The sequence below is a fragment of the Rattus norvegicus genome, chromosome 13 (assembly GCF_036323735.1).
Source record: "Rattus norvegicus strain BN/NHsdMcwi chromosome 13, GRCr8, whole genome shotgun sequence".
Lineage (NCBI taxonomy): Eukaryota > Metazoa > Chordata > Mammalia > Rodentia > Muridae > Rattus > Rattus norvegicus.
Window position 1 is genome coordinate 42,093,800 of NC_086031.1, and position 27,552 is coordinate 42,121,351.

The 27,552-nt window shown below is 42.0% G+C and overlaps 1 protein-coding gene across 4 annotated transcripts in view; it reads right to left on the bottom strand.

Annotated features, from left to right (window-relative positions):
• Zranb3 (zinc finger RANBP2-type containing 3) overlaps positions 1-27,552 on the bottom strand; it is a 155,189-nt gene that overhangs the window by 100,690 nt on the left and 26,947 nt on the right. For all 4 annotated transcript variants that reach the window (XM_006249701.5, XM_063272740.1, XM_039091286.2 and 1 more), the window contains exon 3: positions 1,753-1,771. In XM_006249701.5, coding sequence (XP_006249763.1) covers positions 1,753-1,771 — 19 coding nt within the window. The remainder of the gene's footprint in view (positions 1-1,752; positions 1,772-27,552) is intronic.

Consider the following 27,552-nt stretch of genomic DNA (forward strand, 5'->3'; position numbering starts at 1 on the left):
AACTGGGCAGACTCCTGGCAGCCTTGCCTGGAATCCCAGCACTCTGGGGCAGATAGGAATCCCCCAGGCAGGCTGACCAGTTGCTGTAGCTGTATCTATGAGCTCTAGGTGTAGAAAGAGACTCTGTGTCTATAAATAAAGTTGAGCGCAATCTAGGAGTATACCTGATTTCAAACTCTGCCTACAGGCCCATGTATGGACATATATGCCTATGCACATTCCTGGATATCGCACATGCACCAACAACACAGAGATTCGTTTTCAAAAAGCTACAGAAAAGAAAGAAGTAATTATGATGGATTAAAAGGGAGGGGTTCTTTAAAAAAAGTTGTAGACTTATTTAATGGCTCTTTTAAAACCATTATACCAGGGCTGGGATGCTGGTGAGTGGTAGAGCACTGTCGAGCATACATGAGTACTCATGTCCAATAGCCAGGACAAACACACCCATGCATGCACGCACATGTGTACACACACACACACACAGAGAGAGAGAGAGAGAGAGAGAGAGAGAGACAGAGACAGAGACAGAGAGACAGAGAGAGACAAATAGAAGGAGAGACAGAGAGGGGAGAAAGGGAGACAAAGACAGAAACACAGAGAATGAGAGAAAGAGAGAGAGAGAGCAAGGAAGAGAGGGAGAGGAAGAAGGAGAAAACAAACTCATTAAATAAGAACTTAAGCCTTGGGGCTGGAGAGAGAGCTCCGTGGTAAGAGCACATTGGCTGATCAGTCAGAGGACCCAGGATCTGTTTTCAGCACCATGTGGCAGTTCACACCTATCTGTAATTCCAGTTCCAGGGTATCCAACACCATCTTCTGGCCTCCACAGAAACCAGGCACAGATATGGTACAAGACTCATAATATATATATATTTTTTTTTTCTATGAGTGTGTGTCAGTTAACATATAGAAACTGCTATGAGATTATAAATAAGAACAAAACAAGTCACAATGGAAAAGACTTACAGGTTAAGAGTTCAAAATAAATTGTGAAAACCAGCTAATGTTCACTGAAAACATCAAGATTGTAAAAGTTAATTGGTGGTTAGGAAACTGCCCAAACATTTATCTTGCTCCATGAGAAATCTGATATATGTTCAAATCTAGGCCATCAAAGAGAAGGCTAATCTGGTGGCTTGAGTGAGAAAGTGTCCCCATAGGCTCATATCTGTGAACAACTAATTGGTGGTCCTGTTTGGAAGGAGCATTGCTAGGACCAACTCTGAGGTTTTATGGCCAAGGCTCACTTCCTGTTATCTGTTTCCTGTGTGTAGATGAAATGTTCTCTACCAACCAGCTTTCTGCCCCACCATTGAACCTGTTACTATGTCTTGCTGGGCGTGATGGACTCCATCCCTTCGAAACCGTAAGTCTAAATAACCCTTATCTCCTTTAAACTGCCTCTGGACACTTCATCACAGCAATGGAGAGTTACTAATACAGCCAAGGTTCAAAAGTATACTATGGACTTCCTTGTAAAGACCAAAGATAATGCTAACTCCTATGTTTAATGTGAACAAAACTGGTTTATTTTTTTTAAAATATATACATACACACAAATACATACATACATTTATATGTTCTGTATACAGAAGTATGTAAGAGAAAATAGGAATTACATAGTACATTTATTTTTGTTTGTTTTCCTCCACTAAATAAGTATGTGGTCACATGAAAAAGCAGAGGCAGTCAATATAGAAGACAGAAGACAGTAAACACTGGCTGTATATTTTTAGAAAAGGTACTTACTTCATCCGCCACCATACACCTGGAAAAAACAAACAAAAATAAAAACAAATTAATTTTATAATCATCAAAGCAAAACATATTCAGAGTTCTGATTAAGTAACTCACCACAATCACTTCACTTCACAAGTGCTAAGCCAGAGAGGCTGCTGCAAGTGAATGAAAACACTGGATAGTGATGATGTCATACAACTCTGCAGCTGCCAGTGACACATGTCTACGTGGGAGGGTTAGTGCTTCAGACAAGCTATTGCTCACCATGGAGGGGCTGCACAGACAGACCCTTGAGGACCAAGCATTAAAGGCATGAGACTATGAAGAATGGCTTCCACTGTCCTTCAGTGTAAGCCTGGATGTCCCTACAGAGGAGAAGAGCGCTGGACTGATGAACAGTGAGATAGCACACGCCTTCAGTTCTAACACTCAGGAGGCTGAGGCAAGTGGACCTCTGAGGTCAAGCCAGCCTAGTCTGCATAGTGAGCTGAAGGCCAGCCTGAGCTACAATAGTGAGACCCTGCCTCAACAGATAGGTAGGTAGGTAGGCAGGCAGATGGACAGACAACAAGAGAACAAAGGTCTGCATTTTATTTCTGTTGCTATGATAACAATGAAGTATCCTGGCAAAAGTAACTTAGGGGAGAAAGGTCTAATTGGGCCTTTAGTTCTAGTAGAGCCCATCATATCATGGAAGTCAAGATGACAAGAACTCAAAACAGCCACAATTAAGCGGAAAGCAATGAAGTCGTGCATGCTTCCCACTCAGCTTCCTCTACTCTTGTGCAGTCCAGGACCCCAAACCCGGAAGCAGTGCTGCTCGCTTTCAGGCTGGGTCGCCTCACATCAGTGAAGGCAGTATGACAAAAGCCCACGCCGTCAGGTCCACGAGCCAACGTGATCTCGACTCACTGAGACTTTCAACAGGAGATTCCAGCTATATTTAGTTGACAAAGTTACACTGACCCGCAAACACATTTTGGCACAAATCTGTTATCTAGGGTTCTGTGCTGGATCTGTGTGTTATACTTTATTGTTGATTTCTATTATTTTCTAAATATTTTTTACTTCTTTTTATTTTTGAGACAGGGTTTCTCTTTGTAGTCTTAGCTGTCCTTGACTCGCTCTATAGACCAGGCTAGCCACAAACTCACAGAGAACCACCTGCCTCTGCTTCCCAAGCGTTGGGATTACATTGTGTGCCATCACACTCAGGTGGGGGACTGAGGGTGTGTGCGCATGTGTATATGAGCTGTATGTTTCCGTGCATATGGAGGTCAGGAGAAAAGGTCTCTCCAACCTCATAATTTGGGATAGGCATACTCACTGACCTGGCTAGGCCGGCTGGTCACTGAGCTCCAGGGGAGTCACCCTTCATCACCATCCCAGGGGTAGGATTACAGACATCTGGATTTGTTTTATGCACACTGGGTGTCTGAACTCTGGTCCTCATACTTGTGTGGTAAGCACTACACCAGCTGAGCATTCTCCCCAGCCCTCATCTGATTTATTCTTTCATTAAAATATATAGAAGTAGATTTGATCCAGGGAGAAGGGAGGACTGGGTTCATAAGTGGAGATCCTAAGTCGAGGAAATAAAGAGGAGGAAGAGAATAGCAAGCAGGGCAGGAGAGTCAGTGGTTGATACGAGACAGCAAACACACCAGGAGAACAAAAAATAATCTCAACAAAGGAAAGATTAAAGTTCAGTTGTTTCAGTAGAAAGTGGTTTATTACATTCTTTACAGAAAGTAGAAAAGTGAGAAGCAACATGGTATCTTACAGATTCACATGAGTATCCAAGTCAAGAGCTGTGGAGATGTTTGCCATGCAAGTCCGAGGATCAAAGTCCAAGCTCTAAAATGCACATAAAACCTGTCCTTAAGTGTAAGCCTGGCTGTTCCCTCCGATGAGAGCAGCGCTGGGTTAAAGAACAGTGTGAGCATTTCTATGCTATGCCCCTGGGCATAGTAGGGCTCGCTTATAAGCATAGAAAAAGTAGAGACAGGTGGATGTTTGGGGCTCACAGGCTAGCCAGGAAAACCAAAATGGTGAACTCTGGGTTCAGTGAGAGATCCTGTCTCAAAAAATAAGCTAGAGCATCATACAGGGAGATCAATGCCAATCAATCTCCAACCTCTACCAAGTGTACACACAGATAAGAGGACTTCTCCCAAATAAGAAAATAAAATCCTCCTGGAATTAATTAAAGATGTTACTTGAGGTGTACATTACTTATCCAGAGTCTACTGTCTCACTATCACTGCTCTAGGGAGAGAGTGAGTCTTTTCATTATGTACAGTGACCAGAAGAAAAAAATACATGCCTTATATTATTACTTCTCAAAATAATAATCCTGTTCAAAACAGGGTAAGGAATAATACTGAACAGAGAATGTTGGGTGGGGCCTGGACACTTGAGGATCTCGAGGGGCTGGGAAAAGTCTTTAAGGCCATGGAGAAATGGGGGGAGGCAATGCATAAAACTATGAGATAAATGAAGCACATTATAATTATGTACACCTCTAAAAACTTGAAAGCATGATTTTCAAACCACAAGATTAACTATTTTTTCAATGAAATACTTTATCACACACCACTAGAACAGCAAAGTTGGTGTGCGCGATACTCCAGGCCTGTGTTTGTAAGTTGGTAAGTCAGCCTGCTGCACTGCTTCTTTTTCAGAAACATAGATATCATCTGGAATTTTCCTGACATCCTTGTCTTTTAGCTGCTGCGCCTTGATGAGTAAAAGCGGTTGGACTCAAAACAAGTTCAGTATCATTTCCTCCAAGGGTTAACTCATCGTTCTGGGCTTAGGTACTGAACAAGCATGATCTGCTGATTTCAGAGATCATGAAACTTCTCCAGAATAACAATGCCCATTGGGGCTGTGTGAGAGGAGCAGCCAATGGTTTTAGAACTCATGGATTTAGGCCCACGGGTCGGCACAGTAGTGAAGTGTGTGCCTCGGAGGGACGGAGCCTCAAGGACCTTGTATCCTGAGGACTTCATGCTGCTATGGACCACTGACTGCTTGCTGTCCTTGTGGTCCTCAGAGCCATCCTCCTCTAGGAGTTGTAGGAAAACTCTAAGGGGGTTCCCGGCCCCTCAACAGGCAGTATCACTGACACCGACATCTTCTTCAAGCACTGCTCCTCAAGCAAATTAATGATTCTATCTCCAACCTTGGAAAGAACTTAGGAAATGCACACTGTTAGCAACCACCCTTAGAAAAACTTTGGAGATGCGGCTTGTTAGTAAGGTTAGGTTAAGATGTATCTGGTGGCTCTCATGTGGAGAATCTTGGGGAACAGTTTAGAAGTGCACACTGATTATTGAGCAAAGGATGTTTTTAAGGTCAGGGAACAAGAAGAATGGCAGCCCAATTAGCACTGGCTGATGCGACTCTCTTGTTAAAGCTGGGCTGGTGATCAAGGTGATGATTAATTTCTTGTACCGATTTTTGTCCTCCCCTCAGCTTCCTGATATGATTTAATAAAAAATTGTTAGTAAGTGAATGTACACCCTGAGAATTCAGAGTAGAAATGGCTGTTTTTTATACAAACGTTTAGATGACAAGTTGCTTAGTTACGAATGTAAGGGTTCTTGGGAATAATTTGTTGTTTTTCCTCTTAAGCCATAATAGATGAAACACTTGATTATATGAGGACATCGAAGAACAGGTTTTTCTGTGTATACTCTCTGTAAACATTCACTTAGAGAAAAGTAGAATATAAGCACATTGTGATTTCTGCAGTGCTTGTTAAGATTTTGCTGAGATACAGAAGCCGAAAGTGAAAAGATAAAATTGTTGGAGCTTTGCTCCATCCATCAAACATGTGTATGTATACATGCATGCATGTGCATATGTATATATTATATATGTAACATTGGTTGTAGCTCTGTTCCATCCACAAGTGTAGGTGTGTGTGTGTGTGTGTGTGTGTGTGTGTGTGTGTGTGTGTGTTCCCTTACCCTTTTTACCATTTAAGTGATTAATCACCGACTCTACTCCCCTCCTCAATGTACCTATGAGATTGAAGCTGGTCTTCCACAAATGCTCATGGGAAAGTGAAGAGACACAAAGCCAACTAGTAACGGCGCACTGCAACCCCTGATCACGTTCTATTCATGGCTGTAGGTAGTACAAAGAGCAGTCAATTCCTTCTGCTTCTCATCATTTGTCATCCCAGAGACAGACATTAATTCTTTGCAAAGAGACTGAGGTCTCCACTGATGTGGTTGGAGCCCATCAGTGTGGCAGAAGAGTGGAGAGCAGCATCAGGACTGAAGTGAGAGCACCTGCTGCTCCCTCATGAGGACCCAAGTTGGATCACAGCACCCACATCAGGCAGCTTACAAATACCTGTGACTCCCACTCCAAGGGATCCCACTCGTTCTTCCCGCCTCCATAGGCATGCACACTTACATGGTTTTTGGTTTAGAAGATTAACATATGAAAGAAACCAGCAGAAACTGGGAACCCTTCTCCACCTGGACCCCCAGTAACAAAGAATGCACTAGAAAAGGCACATTATACAAACAGAAGAAGGCATGTGCTACCTAAATGATTCGTAAAGGTTCATCCACACCACAGCACAGTACTTTTGAGCATATGCCTTTCCCTGACTCAGCAGCCCACTCCCATTCTCATGAACATCTGTGACACCTACCTTTACCATGTGTCCCTGGTGAGATTCTTTGTCCTAAGAAACAAGAACCCGGAAATCTCAATGTTTGTCCTCTAAACTCTGACCAGACGTGACTAACTTTTATAAGAAATTTGTGGTAATTTCCTGCATTGGGAGCATTTGTTTTGGTTAAGGGTCTTCTCTGCCCAGGTATTGTTACTTCTTGTCTAACTTTGTGGGAAGAAGCACTAAGAATCCTCTAAGTATCTTCTAGGTTTTATTTACTTCCTGGGCCTTGTAACTTTCCTTTATTTATTTATTTTATGAATGTGACATCTGACAGGCAGATATAAGTGTGAATATGAACAGATGATTCAATTCAAGACAATGAAATAAATAAAGTCACTGCATGTGAAGGTAACAGGGAGGCAGAAATAGATAGGATTCTCAAGTAGAATTTATAAAACCACAGGAAGAGAAGGAGCCTGGTTTTTAGCCACAACCTTAGGAAACATGCTCATTAGAAACTCAGAAAAAAAGAAATACAAAAGGAGAACAAAGATTTTGGTTCAAATTCATGTACCATACACTAAATGTGTTTGCAAGGTCAAACACCTCAAGGATGCTGCATAGAAGGAGAGAGAAAAAGGCTGCCGTGCTCGTTAACAGAAACCTTGTATGAATCATTCAAAAGTGGCTAAGGAAACAGCAGACAGTGGAAAAGGAATCAAGAGCTGTAGCTGAAAAGCTGTAGTCAGAAAGGAATTTAGGCACAGAGAAAAGATTTAAAATAGGGTAGAAGATACTTAACCAGGAAGGTCACTTGAGCCCAGGGGTTTTGGACTAGCCTGGGCAACACTGCAAGAGGCAATAAAGAAAAAAAAATTTTTTTTCGGAGCTGGGGACTGAACCCAGGGCCTTGCGCTTGCTAGGCAAGCGCTATAAAGAAAATTTTTAAAAAATTAAGAAGCAGTACAAACAGAACATTAGGAATCCTGAGTAATGAAAAGGAGTCAACACTGGGGAAGATGACTGATGAAAATTGAAATGTGATTGACAAGGGTAAGGGCAGACCCCAACAGTGACCAAAGTCTGCAGCAGCAGCAGCAGCAGCAGCAGCAGCAGCAAGAAGATCCCAGCAGTCATCTTAGTGCCAGCAGCAGGGACAAACTGAAAAGCCCCTGATAACATGTACCTGTAAATCCTAGTACCCAGAAGGCAGACAGAGTTGCAGGCTAGACAGTTACACAGTGAGACCCAGTCTCAAACAAGACAAAACAATAACAAAGTGCACACTGCTCCTGCAGAGGGCGGGGTGGCCCTTGATTCCCAGCACTCACACGAGGCCCTTCCACAACCACTTAAAATCCCGGCTCCAGTGGATCTGACTCCCTCTTTGGCTTCTGCAAGAATGGTACCCAGTGTGCATACACACTTACACGGAAGCAAGAGGGAAAGGCACAGATGGCTGAGAATAGTGACAAAGTTCTCTTCGTTCACTTCTTGTTTGGCTGCAAAATGAAGGGGATCGAGGAGGGAGCGAGGAGATAAAGGATGAGCTCTAACCTGAGAGCCTTTCTCAGTTTGGGCAGTCTCCCCTGAATGGTCTTTACTCCTGCCACAAGCCTCGCCTGAGTCTATATAAAAACACACCTCCCCCGCAAGTCTGCCCATCCTCAGACTGACCAGTCTGCCTGACCAGGCTACTGTCTGACATGGCTCAGACACCACCCTGCCTCCAGCAGGGAAGAAGCTCACGCTCATCCACGACTAACGCGTCTGGGAGGGAACTCATTCTGGCCTTGGGTTACTCACAATTCCTCATCCAGACCCATCACTTTTGCATTTACTCTCATTGGCAACCTGTTGTGCAGCTCACCCTTCAGAGTCCTGCTCTTGGTTGGTCCTGAGGACCACTGAGCGCTAAGTGCTGCACCACCTCCCACGATCGCTCAGCTCGCAGTGCTCTACTGCTGTGAAGAGACGCTAAGACTGTGGCCATTCTTATAAGATACAGCATTTGACGGGGACTTGCTTACAGTTTCAGAGGTTTAGTCCATTATCATGGCGGCACTCTAGTAGCTCAGAGTTCTCCATCAGGATCCACTGAGGCACAGGGCCCTTCCAAACCTCAAGGACAGCCCCGCCCCCAATGAGACATTTTCTCCTACAAGGCCACACCTCCTATTTATTTCCTCAAGTAGTGCCATTCTCGATGACTAAGCATCCCCAGAGGTTGGGCGGTAACCTGTAATTGTATCTAAAGACAAACAAACACTCAAACAAATGAACTAGGTTGTTTTTGGTCAGTAGGTCAGTTGTCACAACAGAAATAAAACTAGAACAGGAGGCTTATCATGTCATCCTTCTAATCTACTTGTCCTGACATGTCCTCATCCATCAACCTCAGAAGCACATGGAAGACATAATAAAGACGGGCAAGAGCTGAAACAATGTTAATGGCTCCCGCTAAGACCTTGAAAAACAAGTTAAATAGACTTTAGTGGTTTTGTTCATTTAGAGCTTTTTTTTTTTTTTTTTTTTTTGCCCTTAATATCAGTCATGTACAGGAAAGATAAAAAGTTTCTGGCAGTTTCCAAGTAAATAAGACACAGGGTAATGCAAATAAACCTTCTCTGTGTTCTGAAAACCTAGTGATTTTTTTAAAAGAATTGCCTTTCCAATTTATTGGCTTAGAAAAATATTAAACTCAGCTCTAATGCTTGCTAACACCATGAGAATATTATGTTTCATTAGGCCACTCCATTAGCACAAAATGCCCACGTAGCTTTACCAACAGAGAACAACAGGCGCTAGCCTCGTATCCAAAGACAGCTGGAGGAGACAGTGCATCTCTCCTGTTCAGAGAATATACACAAAAATCCCCCCCGAGGGGCTGGAGAGATGGCTCAGTGGGTCCTATAGCTCCAGTATTAGGGGGTCCCACACCATGTTCTCACCTCTGCAGGCACCAGATAAACATGAGGCATACATGAGGCTGACAAAGCCCTCATACACATAGAACAGATGCATCTTTTAGAAAAAAGAACTCCCTGAATCAGTAATGTATATTAGCTTTTGCATAATCATTTACTCTTGTTTATAAAACTTGAAGTAAAAAAAAATGGTTTACTATTACTGTAACAATTTGTAGAGAATTTTTAAAGCCTAATTAGACAATGACATTTGTTTGAATATTATGGAATTAAAAGCAAAAATATATTTGCATAAAACTATTAGGCCAGTGAGATATCTCAGTGGTTAAAGGGCGCTAGCAGGCCCGACACCCTGAGTTGGAGGTCCAGGGCCCACACTGTGCAAAGAGAGAACCACCTCCATCTAGTTATCACCCTGATGAGCATGCCCCTACTTACTCCCAAAAATGTAAAAACAATTTGAAATTAAAAGTAACTCAGATATGCTTGATCAAACCTAAGTGAAATCTATAAGTAAATAAAACCAACTTACAGCATTATAACTGCTTCATTAATACAGACAAAATAACGTCAACTTTCATAGACTATACTAAGGATGAGGTGGACGGTGCTACTAGAAATCAAGAGCCTCTCAGAGCATAACATGGTCACTAAGCTTTCTGACTTTGGACATAATGTGACCAGCCTCATGGTCCTGTCACCATGTCTTCCCTTCCCTCACACTGTTGTCAAACCGTGGACCAGAACAAACCCTCTGTCCTTAGTGCTTCTGTTGGGTATTTTACCAGCAATGAGAAATGTAACATAAAGAGAATGAATGAGTTTTATATTATTTACATTGTAACAGCAAAAATTAATTTTAAAAGTAACAAGAACATGTTAAAATGAGGCTTTCAGAAAGTCAAAGACACAAACACAGGAAATCCTGAAAGTAACAGTGTAAGGGTCCAAGTTACTGAAGGAAGACCACAGACTGGATAGTACACGAAAACAGAGAACGTTTACTCTGCAGAAACAACCAGCATGCAGGGCTCGGCATACAAAATGGCGATGACCAGACTGGCTTGCAGGTCCTTTTAAGCACAGTGAGGGGAACTCAAGGGATAGACAGGTCATTTTTAATATAATTGGCTTGGTAAGCAGTAGCTACAGTGGTATATTTTTAATTGGTTGCTATTTTAATTTTACCATTTTTGGTCAAGCCGTAGAGAAATTCCAGGAACTGTCTCAGTCCTTGAGCTGGCTATCTCTCTCCGCTAGATACCAGGGCCTTTGCTGATTAATGGTCTGTGGTTTTTTTTTGTTTTTTTTTTTTTTTTTTTTTTCCCCAAGACTTGGCTGTTTCTTTGGGAAACTGAAGCTTAAGGCTTAACATGCTGTGTGTTCTAAAATGGAGTGAGTTAAGTCCTCTCCACACAAGGGATGCTAACAAATAAAGAGGTTGGTTCTTATTTCCTTCACCGTTTACTCACTTTAAGATGGATTACACAGGCACCTCCACACCTCGCTTATGTAAGGCTTTAAATTGTACGTGTAAGTGTGCGGCCCGGTATGGGATGCTGCATACGGGTGCAGGGGTCTACAGAGGCCAAAAGAGGGCACCAGATCCTTTGAGCCACAGTTACGAGCTACTCAAAAAGACGGACAATGGAGTCAGGACTCAGGCTCTCTGAAAAACAGTACAGACAGTCTTAACCACTGAGCCATCTCTCCTACCCATTCAGCATGACTCAATGTCTGTGTTTGACTTGGAAATGGCTCTTAAACTTATGACCCAAACAATTGCACTAACAAAATGAACAGTAATGCTCCTGGTGGTGCTGTCCACCAAAACCAAATCAAAACCACAAAACAGTAGTACCGTAGGCTCAGCCACACTGGAGGGAGTGGGGTAAGCAAAGTTGTAGCCATTCTTCAAATAGAATCTTTAGAGCACTGAGAATCAACACTCATCAGTAGTTACACAATGTGACAGGGAAAAGCTCACAGAAATCATCAGTCAAGGGGTACAATTTTTAGGGGAAGCCAAACAAAGCAACACAATGTGACTTTGCTCACAAAACATTCTGAAATGAAAAGCAATCTAATTTTGTAGTTGGGAAAGGAGGCAACAGTGTGCGAGGAGATCTCATGATGGATTTCTTAGGTTTAGGCAAGTACATTCTGCATCCAAATCCTGGTTTATGGGCAAGTGTTCCCTTTGTGAAAAAACCGACACTTCACTTATGTCGGGGTGTGTTGTGTTCACGTGGCACACTTGAGTTAAAACTTAAGTCAGGAGAAGCTAGGCGTGGTTCCATAGACATGGGACTCAAGCACGCCGGAGGCCGAGCCTGGAGGACAACAACCTGGAGTAAATTCAAGCAAGATCTATCGGAGAACTTGCCTCAAAAAGAAAACCAGCAAGTGGGGCTGGGGATTTAGCTCAGTGGTAGAGCGCTTGCCTAGCAAGCGCAAGGCCTGGGTTCGGTCCCCAGCTCCAAAGAAAAGAAAAAAGAAAAAAACAAACAAACAAAACAAAACAAGAAAACCAGCAAGCACGGAGACACATGCCTTTAATCACGGCACTTGGGAGGTAGAAACGTGGATCTCCTTGGGTTTGAGGTCAGCATGACCTACAGAGCAAATTCCAGGTCATCCAAGTCAACACAGAGAGACTCTGTCCTCCCGCCTGACAGGAAAGAGAAAGATCAGGAAGAGGCTTCATTTGCTAAAGAGATATTGTAAAATTAAGAATTACTTTTCTCATAAAATAACCACATATCAACCTCAGAACATTTTGTTTTTATAAAGAATATCCAATTATTATAGAATTTACAGAGAAATTATGAGAACTTTATGTGTCAACTTGACTAGGTGAAGAGAAGCCCATACGGCGCACAAACACTATTTTCTCGGAATATTCTCATTCATATCAGCAGATGAGTAACAAAATCCACCTGGAGTAATGTGAGTGAACAGGATCTAACCTCTGGGAAGAGGAGTACAGATAAAAAAGGGGGATTCTGAGGAGATGCTTGTCTTTCTGAGTTAACACGTCTATACTGGTTAATAGGCCTCTGGTCATGAACTGAGTTTCAATACCAGCCTCCCCGGGTCTGAAGCCTGCTGGCGTCAGTGATCAGATCTCAGCTCCCATCACCACACAAAACGTTTTTCTACATAACAATTTGTATGTATGTGTACTGGCTATGCTTCTGTAAATGAACTCATAATACAGGGACAGTACGCCCACTGATCAATGTAACTTAGACATATAACTTTGCTCTTGCTGTTAGTTTTCTTTTTAAAACAACTGCCAGGCATTGTGGTGCACCCCTTTAACCCCAGCACTTGAGAGGCAGAAGCTGGCAGGTGTCTGAGTTTGAAGCCAGCCTGGTCAACACAGTGAGTTTCAGGACAGCCAACGCATCATACTGAGACTCTGTCTCAGAAAAAAAAAAATACAAAACACAAAACAAAAAAAATTACATTTATTTATTTTTTTTTGTTGTTGTTGTTGATTTGTGTGTACATCCACTGAGTAGAGGTCAGAGAATAGCTTGCAGGTGTTAGATTTCTTCTTCTACCTTGTGGATCCTAGGGTCTCTTCTGGCAAGTGCTTTTATCAGCTGAACAATCTCACTGGCCCTATTATTTTAGTTGTCTTGACAGCATCTCCTGTTCCTCAGGCTAGCCTTGAGCTTACTATGTAGCCTGATCTTTCTGCCTTTTCCTCCCAAATGATAGGATTACAGATGTATAAATATCACCCATTGAGAACTGTGGTTGAATATGCTTGGCTGGGGGCGTGGCACTACTAGGAGTAGGTGTGGCCTCATTGGAGGAAGGGTGTTTTGTGGGCGTGGGCTTTGAGACCCTCTTCCTAGCTGCCTGGAGCCAGTCTTCTCCCGTGTGCCTTTGGAACCAGATGTATACTTGGCTGGATGTGACATTCTTCCCACCATGATAATGGACTGAACCTCAGAACCTGTAAGCCAGCCTCAATTAAATGTTGTCCTTATAAGAGTAGTCTTGGATGGGGTTGGGGATTTAGCTCAGTGGTAGAGCGCTTGCCTAGGAAGCACAAGGCCCTGGGTTCGGTCCCCAGCTCCGAAAAAAAGAACCAAAAAAAAAAAAAAAAAAAAAAAAAAGAGTTGTCTTGGTCATGGTGTCTGTTCACAGCAGTAAAACCCTAAATAAGACAATAACTATATCTTTTTTTTGTTTGTTTGTTTAAAAAAAAATCTTACTCGGGGGTAAGAGTATTTCCTGTTCTTGTGCAAGACCTGGGTTTGGTTCCCAGCCCTCACATGATAGCTCCCAACGATTTGAACTCTAGTTCTAAAGGATCCAGTGCCCTTTCTTGGCCTTAAGAGGTACTGCACATATACAGCACACACACATACATGCAGACAACATACTTACACACATAAACCATTTTTTTTTATGGAGACGGACATTGAACCCTCACTGAAGTATCCAAGGACTCCTTTCTATCCCCTAAAAACATATCATGGAGACGAGACACATCTACCATCCTCACCGTCCTCACTGCCATCCCCACTTCCACTACTGAAGTCAATAGTGATAACCTCAAATGTGTGTGTGTCACTCATTAGCTATAGGTGCCAGCTACTGACTCCTGTAGATAAAGCCAAACTTGCATCCCTTCTTACATTCTTACTAGAGACCATTTATGCTGGGGCATAAGCAGTTGTTAATGAAGAACTCTTCAAAACAGGAGATGGGTTTTTGAAAGTTGCTCTGGTGGTTCATGTGCAGCCAAGGTGGATTGAGGCTGAGTCAGGGAAGAGCGTGCTGCATTCGGTCAGCATTCCTATTACTAAGACGAAGAGAAGTGCATGATTATTTTGTACTTTGTATTAAAAATGATTGAGTTCCTGTCTTAGTTTCTTGCTATGAAGACAAATGATATTACTGAAGAAAAATGCTGAAAGTTTTGTTCTTGTTCCAAGGGCTATTAACATGTAAACATGGCTAAAATGTTCAGTACAGAAAATCTATTTCTGTCCAACTAGTAAATATAATAAGTTTGCCATAGAATTTTTATGGTCTGCAAGACGGATCAGAGGGGAAAAGCACTTGCTGCCAAGCCTGATGATCTAAGTGCAACCCCCAGGACTCTCTCAAGTTGTTGTCTGACCTCCACATGTATGGTGAGTGCGTGCGCACACTTATGCCTTCTTCTAGCCTCCAGGTACATGTGGAATATGCTCATACTCACGCAGATACACTAACACAAATAAATTAATCAATCAATTTAATTAGAGCTAAGTATGGGAGTGAGTGCCTTTAATCCCAACACTCAGGAGACCGAGTCGAGTTGAATCTCTGTGAGATTGAGGCCAGCCTGGTCTACAATGAGCTCCAGGCCAGCCAGGGCAGAATAGAAACATCTTGAATAGATAAATAAAATCAATAGTAAAAATAAAATAAAAAACCTTGAGTACCATATCTAAGAACTCATTGCTTATTGTTAAGTAACAAATAGTTACACTTGCATATTCTTTTTTACGTTTTAGTTCTGATGTGTAAGTCTTTAATGTGCTTTGTGCTTTATCTGTGATTTGTATGAGCAAGGGTTCTGTTGCAGTAAAAATAAAAATGGACCGGTGACTATGGGAACCTGCGATGTCCTACTCCATGAGGATACGAGGGAGCCATGCACTCAGGCTGTCTCTTTGCCCATCTGGAAATTTGCTCACATCCTCTGTAGTCCAGTAAAATCAGAGTTTGAGAAACTTGTAATTTATCAATCAGATTTATATGTTAAATTCTCAATCTACAATACATCTACACAAAAACCACCTAGACAAATTAAATTGACCGAGTTCACCTTGATCTGGATCATCTTGCTCTGTCATCTCCATCTGGATTCTCTTGCTTCTTCTCCTCCTCTCCCCTTCCTAGACTGTTTCCCCGCCTCCCCTTCCTTCTCATCCAATGATAGGCTTCACCCTATCCTGGACCCGCCTTGCTGAATAATGACATCATCCTACAGGGTTTAACTCCTTTAATTTCTCACAAGAGGTTAACAGTCACAGCATTGTTTAAAAGATCAGTCCTGGGTTGGGGGTTTAGCTCAGCGGTAGAGCACTTGCCTAGCAAGCGCAAGGCCCTGGGTTCAGTCCCCAGCTCCAAAAAAAAAAAAGATCAGTCCTACCCCCCTGAACTCTTCTGGAAAACATATCAAAACAAGCTGATAACATGTACATAAATTTTTTTCTGGACTCTCAAAATACAGGCGCTAGTTCAATCATGTTTCTCCTTGTGCCAGCATGGGATCTTGTCGGTCATTAGTGTAATTTCGTGCTATTTTTGAAATCGGGAAGCATGAATTTCTGATTGTCAAAGTTATTTCAGCTCCTTCTGAGTACTGTTTTCATTTCCATACAATGTTTGGTATCTGCTTGTAAGTTCTGGGGGCAGCATGCGGAAGTGTGACAAGGTATAGGATATATCACTTATTTTATGAGTTTATATGTTTTGCCTGTGTGTATGTTTGTATGCCTCTTGCCCAAAGAGGCTAGCAGAGGGCATGAGATCCTGTGGGACTGAAATTAATGGATGATTGTGAGCTACTGTGTAGGTGGTGGGAACTAAACCCAGGCCTTCAACAAGAGCAACAAGGATTCTTCAATGCTCAGTTGTCTCTCCAGCCCCTGGGTCTATACTACTTATCGGTTTTAGGCATCTTGGATTTAAGGGTATATATCAGAGAGGCAAATGAGACATTACCCTATCTAGGTGACAAGCCCTCATGTTCATCCTAAATCGCGTTCGTTACATAGGCATAAGTACTGAAGGGTAGTGAACCGCTGATGGAAGAAGGAAGTGGAACTCACGTCGTCACATTCATCACACACATCACATGCCAGCATCCGAGGGACGCTGAACTACTCATCGCAGAAGGAAGTAATATTGAGGAAATAAACATCATTTAGAATCAAATTTTATAATGAAATATTTAGAAGTCTAATCTTTTAACATTAAAACAAAATCATTTCATGTGAAATTAGTACATCAGGAATGTTCTATTTTTAAATTGAGATATAGTTAATTTAGGCCGATTTTATTATTATTACTATTGAGATAAGGTCTGTCTTCTGGGTGGTCCTGGGCTGGCCTAGACCTCTTTTTGTAGACCATGCTGGTGTTGAACTCTCAAGAGTTATATATCTCAAGATATATACCCTTAAATCCAAGATGCCACCAGTCTCTGCCTTCCCAGTGCTGGAATTAAATAAGGACGCCACCACGTACTTAGCTAATACTACTTAGTGGTTCAACAGTTTGCATCCTAAATGTTTCCCTAAAAGTCCATGAGCTAAAGGCTTGTTCCCAGGAGACTTTTTTTTTTTATTTTGATATGAAAGTTAGTCAATTGTGCAGAAGAGAGGATTGGGGCAAAGCCCTGGGGTTATGGGTACTCCAGCCATTCTTTTTCTGTTTGTTGTCTATGTGGGAATTAGTTTTGTTCTGCTATGGATTTCCACCAGCAAAACATGAACTAATATATCTAAAACTGTGAGCCAAAATAAACCTTTTCCCTTTAAAAGTTGTTTATTATGTTAAGCATTTTAGGTGACAGAAAACAAATGAACAAGTGTATGAACACACGTACACACACATATAAAACAATACTCTGGAAATATTACTTTGAGGTTGATCAAATAACAACAATTTTTTCAAAGGGGAAAATAAAACTTTGCTCAAAATATACTACTCAAGGACAAGAAATTAATTAATATTCAAGAAAAAACTAGATGGGACAGGCAAGAATGTTCAATGGTAAAGGGGTTTACTGGAAGGCTAACTATCAGACTATGATCTCAGACTCACATAGCAGGAGGGAATCAACTTCCATAAATTGTCCTTTGATATTTATTCGTTAAGGAACATGTACACAGGAATGCTTTAAAAACACACATAATTTTTTAAAAGCTAGAACACAGATCTCTGAACTCCCCAGTGTAATAGACAATGTAGTTTGAAGAATAATGTAGCCTAGGCTAGCAACTAATTAGCCAAGGATGATGTCCAACTTATGATGATCTTACTTCTACCTCCTGAATGACAGCACTCAGTCACGACCACCACACGCAGTGCGTGCACTGCTGGGGATCAAAGTGAGAGCAGTATGCATGCAAGGAAAGCGTTCCTCCCACTGAGCTACACAACCAGGCCAGACACTTCCTTCACTTTGCTCTCGAGTGATGGTAAAATGAAATGTAAGCATTCCAGCCTTCCTTTTCTATAGTGAACTACTCCCAGGTGTTTGCAGTTTAGAAAGGCCCAGCATCACAAAGATGGCATCAGAAGTTAGATAAAATTCCTAATCGTTCCCTCTGAGCTACTCCTCCTGCCTTATTCTCTTCTCAGTTAAAACTTACACTTAAAGTGCATTGGGATATAGTACCATCCTAGTAGCAGTAAATTAATTTCTTTATCTAGCTTTGATATATACTTCCAGGAAGCTTAAATTATCCAGTAAAAGCTATGGTTCAAATTAGAGGAATAAGGAAAAACCAACCACACTCTGGCCAGAGAAGGAAGACTGTTACATTGTAATCTCCTTGTATCATTAATACTCTATTATTATTCTGTCAAAGGATGATACAGAGAGAAGGATCTGTGGTCCTGTGTGCCACTGGAGAATCGTGCTCGCTTCTTTGATTAGGAGAAAACTCCGTTCGGTCACACTGCTTGTCATTTATGCTCTGAAAAGGGAAGGTCTACATGAAGAGAAGTTTGAACGAAAGCGAAGGATTCTCCTTCTTCCTTCACTCGCTGTGCCTGTAAATTCTCCTTCAAAAGGAACCTTGTGACCAGGCACTCAATGTAGGGGTGTGACTGCTCACAAGACTTAGGGAGTACTAACCGTAAAAACAACTTAGAGAGATCATGTTGGTTTGGTTTACTAATTTGACAGTAGATGTAAGAATTAAAAAAAAAAAAAGGAATGCCAAGGGACATATCGTGTGATGATGTGTCTCAAAGCTTCATCTATACCCTGGCTTTCAAGATCCCTTTTCTCCACCTCCCTCCCTCCTGAGGACCAAGTGACAGAATCGGCCTTCCTCACTAAAGGAAGTCATCCTCAGGAGAAAGGTGGGTGTGTAAGAGGGAGAAGGTGATGAATGGGGAGGTCAGGCGACATGAAAACTTCAGGGTCTCTTCCTGACTTGACTCAGAATTCCTACGTCACACTGTTTTACACACCCAGACACACGCGCGTGCACACACACGTGCACACACATACAAGGTTGATACTCCAGTGATAATTTTAACTTCTTCTGTATATAGGGTATTGACTTTAAATAAGTTATACCTCTTGCCCAAATCAGAATTTCAGAAAAATATTCAATTTAGTATTGTATTTTTGTAAAATTATTTTATGATGTAATTAATCTAATACAATAGGGTAGTCAATAGACATTTATGACTTATTTAAAGTCCAAATTAGTTGAAATAAAAAATTTAGCCCCTTGGCCATGCTCTGTAAGCACAGTAGCCATTAAGCGCCACATTAGACACCAGAACAAGTCTTTCACTTGTCATAAGTCAGAGGAGGACTGAAAATGTTCACGGAGGCTGACATTCGTGAAAGATTTCTCCATGGTGCTCCATCCTCCCTGTGTAACTCACACATATACTAGTGTGTTACATTATACATAAGTAACAATGACTGGTAGACAACAGTTAGACCTTTACCAACATAAGTAAATGATAAACAGCTACAGATAGGTTTGGCAGTAAGTTCGTGAGTCAATATCGTTGTGATAATCAACCATTTAGGAGTAAAAAAGGTAAGTCTAAGGCTGGAGAGATAGCTCAGTGGTTAAGAATACCGGATGCTCTCCCAGAGGCCCTCAATTCACTTCCCAGTAGTCACAGGGCAGCTCACAACTGTCCTTTGACTCCAGTTCCAGAGAATATGGCACTATCTCACAGACATGCAGGCAGAACACAGGCATGCAGAACACAGGCATGCAGGCAGAACACAGGCATGCAGAACACAGGCATGCAGGCAGAACACAGGCATGCAGAACACAGGCATGCAGGCAGAACACAGGCATGCAGGCAGAACACAGGCATGCAGAACACAGGCATGCAGGCAGAACACCGATGCTGGGTTTGTTTGTTTGTTTGTTTTGTTTTAAAAAAAGAGTCTAAAACCATAAGCTTAAAATGGGAAACACTGAGAAATAGTAGGTTGCCCAGTGCTGGGCAATTATGAATTAGTTTTAAGTCATAAAACCATTTAAACAGGGGCTGAAAAGATGGCTTAGCGGTTAAGAGCTCTGGGTGCTCTTCAAGAGGACCCAGGTTCAATTCCCAGCACCTACAGGGCAGCTCACAGCTGTCTGTCAGTCCATTTCCATGGAGTATGACACCCCCATGTGGATAGAACATGCAGGCAGAACATGAATTATGTAAATAAAGTCATAAAAAAGTAAAAAGAAATAGAAAAGACAACCATTCAAATATAGCTTCTGTTACTTTTTGGTTGAGAAACCATAAATTCACTGCATCTAGATCTGTCACTCAAAAACCCTACAGATCGGGGTTGGGGATTTAGCTCAGTAGAAGGCCCTGGGTTCGGTCCCCAGCTCCAAAAAAAAAAAAGAAAAAAAAAAAACAAAACCCTACAGATCAGTGCATAACTCAAAAGACTTAGCAGGATTAAAGCTTTTTTAACATATACATCATTTAGCAGGTTCTCTAGATTAAGTGAAAATTCAGTAAACATCCCTATCCTGGAAGAGCTTAAATTCCAACAGAACCATTTCTGAACTCTAGGGGAAGAGGATAGACTGGCGCTGGTTTTAATGAGCATCCAATAGGCCTGGTGGGGGCAGCAGCGCACCCCGTGGCACACGTGGGAGGAAGAGGCAGGCAGATCTCTGTGACTTTGTGGCCAGCCTGGTCTACAGAGCGAGTTCCAGAACAGCTACACAGAGAAAAAAAACAAAAAACAAAAACAAACCAATTCAACAGGAATGGCATGTTAATATTATAGACAATCCAGTGACACTTACAGTGGAATAACACTTCAGATATATTTACATCTCTATCACATATATACATCCATCTATTTAACTATCATCTCTTATATCTGTGTACCAATCCCATCATTTATCAATCATGTTATATCTATAACCTAACACCTACCTTCCAATTTATCATCTAACATGTGTGTGTGTGTGCGCGTTTTAGTACTGCCAACTGAATCCAGCCCCCCAAACACTGACATGCACGCTCATGCACACACACACACACACACACACACACACACACACACACACACACACACACACGTTTAGCAATCACTCTAAGACTAAGCTATCTCCTGAACCCTGGGAAAAGTCTTTATAGCGACCATTCATGATTTCATTTATAGAAAGGATGGGTTTCTGAGTTCAAGGCCAGCCTAGTCTATAAAGTGTGTTCCAGGACAAACAGAGCCACACAATGATAATAAGCTGTTTCTAGATCTGAAAATTAGGTCTTTAAAAGGTTTTCATTTAAACATTCTTAGGGATATCAAGATGGCTATTCTAGTTTGCTTTTTTGCCGTGATAAACACTAAGGTCAAAATAAATTTGGGGTGGAAAGGGTTTATTTCATTTTTTTCCTCCATCTTTATTAAATTGAGTATTTCTTATTTACATTTTTTAAAAGATTTATTTATTTTATTTATATGAGTACACTGTAGCTGTCTTCAGACACACCAGAAGAGAGCATTGGATAGCATTACAGATGGTTGCGAGCCACCATGTGGTTGCTGGGAGTTGAACTCAGGACCTCTGGAAGAGCAGTCAGTGCTTTTAACTGCTGAGCCATCTCTCCAGCCCCTCTTATTTACATTTTAATTGTTATTACCTTTCCCAGTTTCCAGGCCAACATCCCCCTAACCCCTCCCCCTTCCCTTCTATATGGGTGTTCCCCTCCCCATTCTCCCCCCATTACCGCCCTCCCCCCAACAACCCCGTTTATTTCATCTTATTCTAGGGTACAGTCCATAACTATGGGAAGTCAGGGAAGGAACTTGGAAGCAAGAACCGAAGCATAGGCTCACTGGCTTGTTCTTCATGGCTTATTCAACTCAGTACCAGCTGCTGAGGGGCACTGACACTCACTGTGGGCTGGGCCCTCCCACACCAATTATTAGTCAAGAAGATGTCTCATAGACTCGCACACAGGGCAACTGATGGAAACGTTTTCTCAATTGAGGTTCCCTCTTCTCAGCTTGTGCCAAGTTGGCAAACAAAAACCCGACCAGCAAAATGGCTCAGTGGGTAAAGACGTCTGTCGCCAAGCCCAGTATCCCAAGTTTGATTTCCTGAATCCACACAGTGGAGGAAGAGAAGTCATTCTTCCAAGTTCTCTGTTCCACACACGCCTTGGCACATGTGTGCCCTCCCTCGAATAGGTGAAATAAAAGTCACGGTTTGGATGATCTCATCCCAGAAAGAAATTCCCAAGTGAAGAACATGTAAATTTAAAAGGAATCTCTGTTATAACTTTAAAAATTATTTTCACTATTATTTGTGTATGATACACGTATATGAGAGCAGGAGTCAGGTATACCACAGTGCTCGTGTGGAGGCCACAGAACAGCTTCATAGATTCTCTCTTTTACCACGTTGGTCCCGGGGACTAGACTCAAGTTCATCAGGCTGGTGAAGCACTTTTACGTGTAGAGCTATCTTGTCAGAGATAATTAAGACGCTAGTAAGGAAGGAGGCATATACTGTGAGAATAAGCATCCTATTGCTTCGAGGAATAACTGAAATGAAATACAACTTGAGTTGGGAGTGTTATGCAAGAGATATTTTACAAATGCAGTTGACCGTCTACTTAGATATCTGAGGAGAAAGAAACGAATAAGCATTATCATAGGTAAAAATGTTGTAGATGTGCATCTGGCACGACAGCATCCCTAAATACGTAAGCCAAGGCTCTGCAAAAGCAGTTTCAAACCATGACTAAAACAAGAGGCAATGGAGTGTGTGTGAGAGAACAGGGAACTGCAAGTTAAGAGCAAGTAGTTTAGAGTGGGGATGGCTAGTGGGCTAGTGGGTAAAGTGCTTGCCCCACAAGCACGAAGACCTGAGTGTGATGCCTCAGAACCCATGAAACAAAACACAACAGGTATAGATGCGCATGCCAATGATCTTAGCACGAAGGAGGTAGAGCCAAGAGGATCACTGGATTTCAGGCAGTCTAGCCAAACTGGCAAGCTTCACGTTCAGTGAGAGACCCCGGCTCAAAGAGTCTGAAGGAGAGCCATGGAGGAAGACGCCCTGCATCAACTGCTGTTCTCCACATGTGCATGTGCACACATGCATGACTATGTACGGTGGTGGTCTGAAAGGGGCCACCATAGCACCATAGTCAGTGGCACGAGGAGGTGTGGCCTTGATGGAGAAGCTATGGACTTGTTGGAGAAAGTGTGTCACTGTGGGTGGGGGTAGCTGGTCTTTACTACTTTGTGGGTTCTTTTGCCCAACCTTTATCCCCTACACTTCATCCCTTATCACTAGATAGGAAAGAAAGGAGGATAGAGGGAGAGGGGGAGAGAGGGAAAGAGAGAGACGGGGGGGGGGGGGGGGGATAGGGAGGGAGGGAGGGAGAGAGAGAGATCTAATTTCTTTCCTTTTGTTTCTTCTTTGACCCCTGCTACTAACACCCTGAATGAACAACAACCACTGACCCCGCCTATTGGAGCCCTAGCATTTATCTATCCCCTGAAAAGCTCCCAGAATTCCAAATGTCACACAGTCTGCAGCGGTCAAAACTATGCCTCTGCTAGAGCACAAGGCAAATCATAGCTGCCATGGACAGTCGGAAGCAGCCCCATATCCTACACCTGGCATTAAAATGAAACCAATTTCTTATAATATTTCTGTGTTTTTAAAGAAACCAAAATTCCAGAATTCTCACCACAGGTAGGATTTGAGGTTTCAGATGCTCGAGCCAGGCCCAGTGTCACACTCTCTTCCTGCTGTCTGCTGATCCAGATATAGAACTTTGCTCCAGCACCGTGCTTCCCACTGTGATGACAATGGACTAAACCTCCAAACTGTAAGCCAGCCCCAATTAAATGCTTCCCTTTGTAAGAGCTGCCGTGGTCATGGTGTCTCTTCACAGCAATGAAACCCTAACTCAGACATGAACACGCATGCACAACTATGCATACAAAGACAAACATAAAGTAATACAATGTTTTTTAATGAAAAGAACTTGCAGTTGTACCGAAAGATATGTTTGGGAATTGAGAGCTAACTACAGGCATCAATTTTCTCTTTGATTAAACAGTCCCTAACAGTATGTAAACTTTGGAATTCTACAATCTTGTTATTTGAAAACGACTGAAAATACAGTACTTAGAACCCATTTATATTCTTTTTACGTGTAATATCATTATGATTTATCTGGGTGTCAGGACTTCATTTTCCTTGAACACGGCCTGTGGCTTTGTGTCCTGGCATAATCCTTCTTCTGTAGTTGCTTGTATTTGCTTCACTTTTCCCAGCTGTAGGCCTTGGCACACCGGCTCCATTACCTACTTCCATGGAAACACTCCGCAGAGCATAGTTCCCTTCTGTATACTAGGCAGCCACAGCTTTTTCCACGAGAACTCGCAGAAAGCGGCCCTCCACCCATGTGAAGGTTCCCGGATGAATTTCGAGAGCATTTTCAGCAAGTGTGATGCTTACACAGGTATAGTAGACTCCCTCATCTTCAGGGATGCATTCCAGGAACCCCAGTGGGTGCACGAGACCTTGTACGATGCCAAATACTAGGTAAACAATATGTCTCCTATGCACAAACACTACAATTAAGCTTTATTTACATGTGAGGCGCAGTAAGACATCAACAGCTAATAGAAAAGCTGAGCAATTAGAGCAATGTAAGAGTGAAAGCTATATAAATGTGTTCTCTCACACTCTCCCAAAAGGAATTACTGCAACACAAGAACTATAATTCTGCGACAATGGATCTGATAACCAATATGGCTATCAAGTGGCTAACAGGTGGGAGTGTATGCAGTAGACATATTGGGAAAAAAAAATCAATCACATCCTAGATGGGTTAGGGTAGCATGTTGCAAAATGTCCCTGTATTACTTCAGAATGCCATGTAATTTAATACCTTTGAATTAGCTCTGTATATACACCGCACTCATTCCTTCCATTTACGAAGGAGTATTCCCCCAGGCACAGTCTAACTCTGTACTCCAGACGCTTCTTACGTTCTCATTAGAATGTAACAGTTCAATATTGATGATCTCTTCTTTGACCTGTTTCTTCTTCTGTTTGTGAATAACTTTTATTAGCATTCACACACACTAAGCTTTGCCATTGTAAAAATAAACAGAAATTTTTTTCTGGTCCTTGCTTTGCCTTTCCAGCATCCAGCTGCTTTCCTCTAGTTCTCCTGAGCAAGCTTCCAGTCTCACTTGATGCTTTTCTCTGTCCCAGTTCTCGGACCCACGAGCTGTGATGACTTCTTTAAGCTCACACTCTGTAAGCAAATGGATGTGGCCTCCAGCACTGCTGCTGGTAAGCATATCTAAATCGGCTTACCTCTGTGCCTTAGTTTCCTAGCACATCAAGAGGGGCTACCAACTTGACAGACTACATGCTAATCAACAAACCTTGTGCCTAATTTACATCTTAAACATGTACAGTAAGGGGTTGGGGATTTAGCTCAGTGGTAGAGCACTTGCCTAGCAAGCGCAAGGTCCTGGGTTCAGTCCCCAGGTCCGAAAAAAAGAAAAGAAAAAAAAATGTACAGTAATAGCAGTCTCATTACTTAGGAGGCTGAGGCCGTAGGATTTCAAGTTCAAGAGCAGTTGGGCTACTTAGGACATTGAAGGGTGGCTTATGCAACCCTGTATTAGGCACGCGTACACACACACACACACACACACACACACACACACACCAGAGTAAATACATATATAATTGTGAAAAAAGCTATTCTATAAAAATAAGAGAGAAAAACCTTCTAAAATAACACCTATACTCCCATTTAACAAATCTCTCTACATGCTGTGTTCCTTTTGCCTAAAAGGATCTCATCAAAGTTCCCTTTCTATATCTCACCTTATTCAATTAGTAAATGCATATTCAACTGTAAAAATCCAGTTTGGATTAGTCCTCTGAGAATCAGTTCCAGACCACTTATGTTTCTGGTTTCCAGATGCAGTCAGGGCCCTGTATGCTGTCAACACACTTCCACTGTGGCATCTATTACATTACAGCACAGATTCTATGTATGTTCTACTAGTGGGCAATGTACTTCTTGACCACAAGGCACTGTTATTCAGTTCTGCTTCCCAAGAGCCTAACTATGCCCAAAACATCAGGGAACCATACACTTATTTGAAGTCATCCCAAAAAGTAAGAAGATACTTCAACCTTAATTTGAAAAAAAAAAAATCAATCCTCCCAAATCAAAAATCAATATCTCTCTCTCTGTCTGTCTGTCTGTCTGTCTGTCTGTCTCTCTCTCTCTCTCTCTCTCTCTCTCTCTCCCCTCCCCCCCCCCCACACACAACCATATACACAAATAATTTAACATCTTTGAAACAAGCATCACTAATGATGTTTTGCTGCCCACACTGAAATCCCAGGTTCGTCATAAGCAAAAGCTTCCCACATAGTGTGACGTGGCTTGTGGGCCTCTTAGGACGGCCAATGGGTGTGATGTTACTATTAATCTTTTAGACTGTTGGTGAAGTTTGTGTCTCTAGGATGCAAACGATTCCATCTCAAGTTAAAGACGAACGTGAGAATCTAAGACCTGTCACTGGGTCCTTGGAACAGGCATCCAAGGAGCTGTATTTCTCCAGCAGTAGGGTCAACAGTCCCATGCACAAGTGGACCTGTACCCCTTAGATCCCCTTAAGATTAGGAAGGAAGAAGTCCTTGAGGGGATACTCTATAGGGTCCTAGCAGCGGCTCTGTGGCAGTAAGTACAACGTGAGGATGAACAAAACAACCAGGCTTCACACTCCAGGCAACTCGACCTTTGGGTAGAGAACTAAGGAGCCACGGGCAAACTGGTTTAGACCAGTGACTGCCAAGATGGCTATGAGTGTGACTGCCTCATTAAGCCCTCTCTGTAATATGTTAGTTTTGAGGCCTATGTAAAAGAGGCATGAACAATAAAAGTCCCCTTCTTACCAAGAAAATCATCAATATTCAAAATCTTTCCTGAAAGGGTATGAATATTCAAACTCTTCTCCCCAAAATGAAATGTATGTCTTTGCTTCTAGCTACTTGGCCAAGTACACTTCCGCCTACAGTCGCTCTGCCTCTCTGATGTAACCTGGTGTGCTTCCTTCCGTTCTGTAACAACCATTCACGTTACTTTGGCTTGAGAATAACAACACCAACCTATAACCAGATCAACCAACCACAAGAACAGCAAAAGAAACCTGAGCACCAGGGAGCTCTCCACAAAAATAAAGCCTTTTGTGATATCCACCTTTCATTTTTGGGCAACAGAAGAAATACTGTTAAGATTATTTGAGGCTACCATGCAGAAGTGTGCCTTTATTAAAATTAAATTATCAAAAAGTCTTAATAGGATACATGAACAATATCCAGTCAGTAAAATAGCTTAATCTGCTTATCAGACTGGGGATCTGATTTGATAAAAAGATTACTTAATCGTACTGATATTTCGTTTTAAAGGTATCCTAAAATACTTTCAATGTTAGTTTGCTTTATTCTTTTGATTTTAAGAAGAAACAAAAACAAGACCAAAAACAAAAAACAAAAAAACAAAACAAACCAAAAAAAACTGAAGCATAGCGAATTACTTCAAATGTGAAATTAGGCTTTTTGTCTTATGAACAAGTTCCAAGATTTAAAATGGTTATTTCCTTTTTTAAAAGCAGTTATTCACCACGGCAATGAAGAGATTCCTGAGATTTGTTTAATGAGTAGTGTCTCATTAAGCAGACTGCGGGAACATGGTATAAGGAGGAACAGCACAGATTGGCTTTCTCTAGTGTGGGTGTCCTGGTACTCTCAGGATCTCTCACCCACTCATGAGTCAGTTTTATATAACGCGGTAATGTATAATTTCCCTCCTACTCACAAGCCAACACTTCAGAGATAACATTTTACCCAGTGTTATTTAAAGAATATGGTGCCTTGGAACATTTTAATATTTTTCAAAATGTATAAACAACCAAATTATTATCATGTCAGT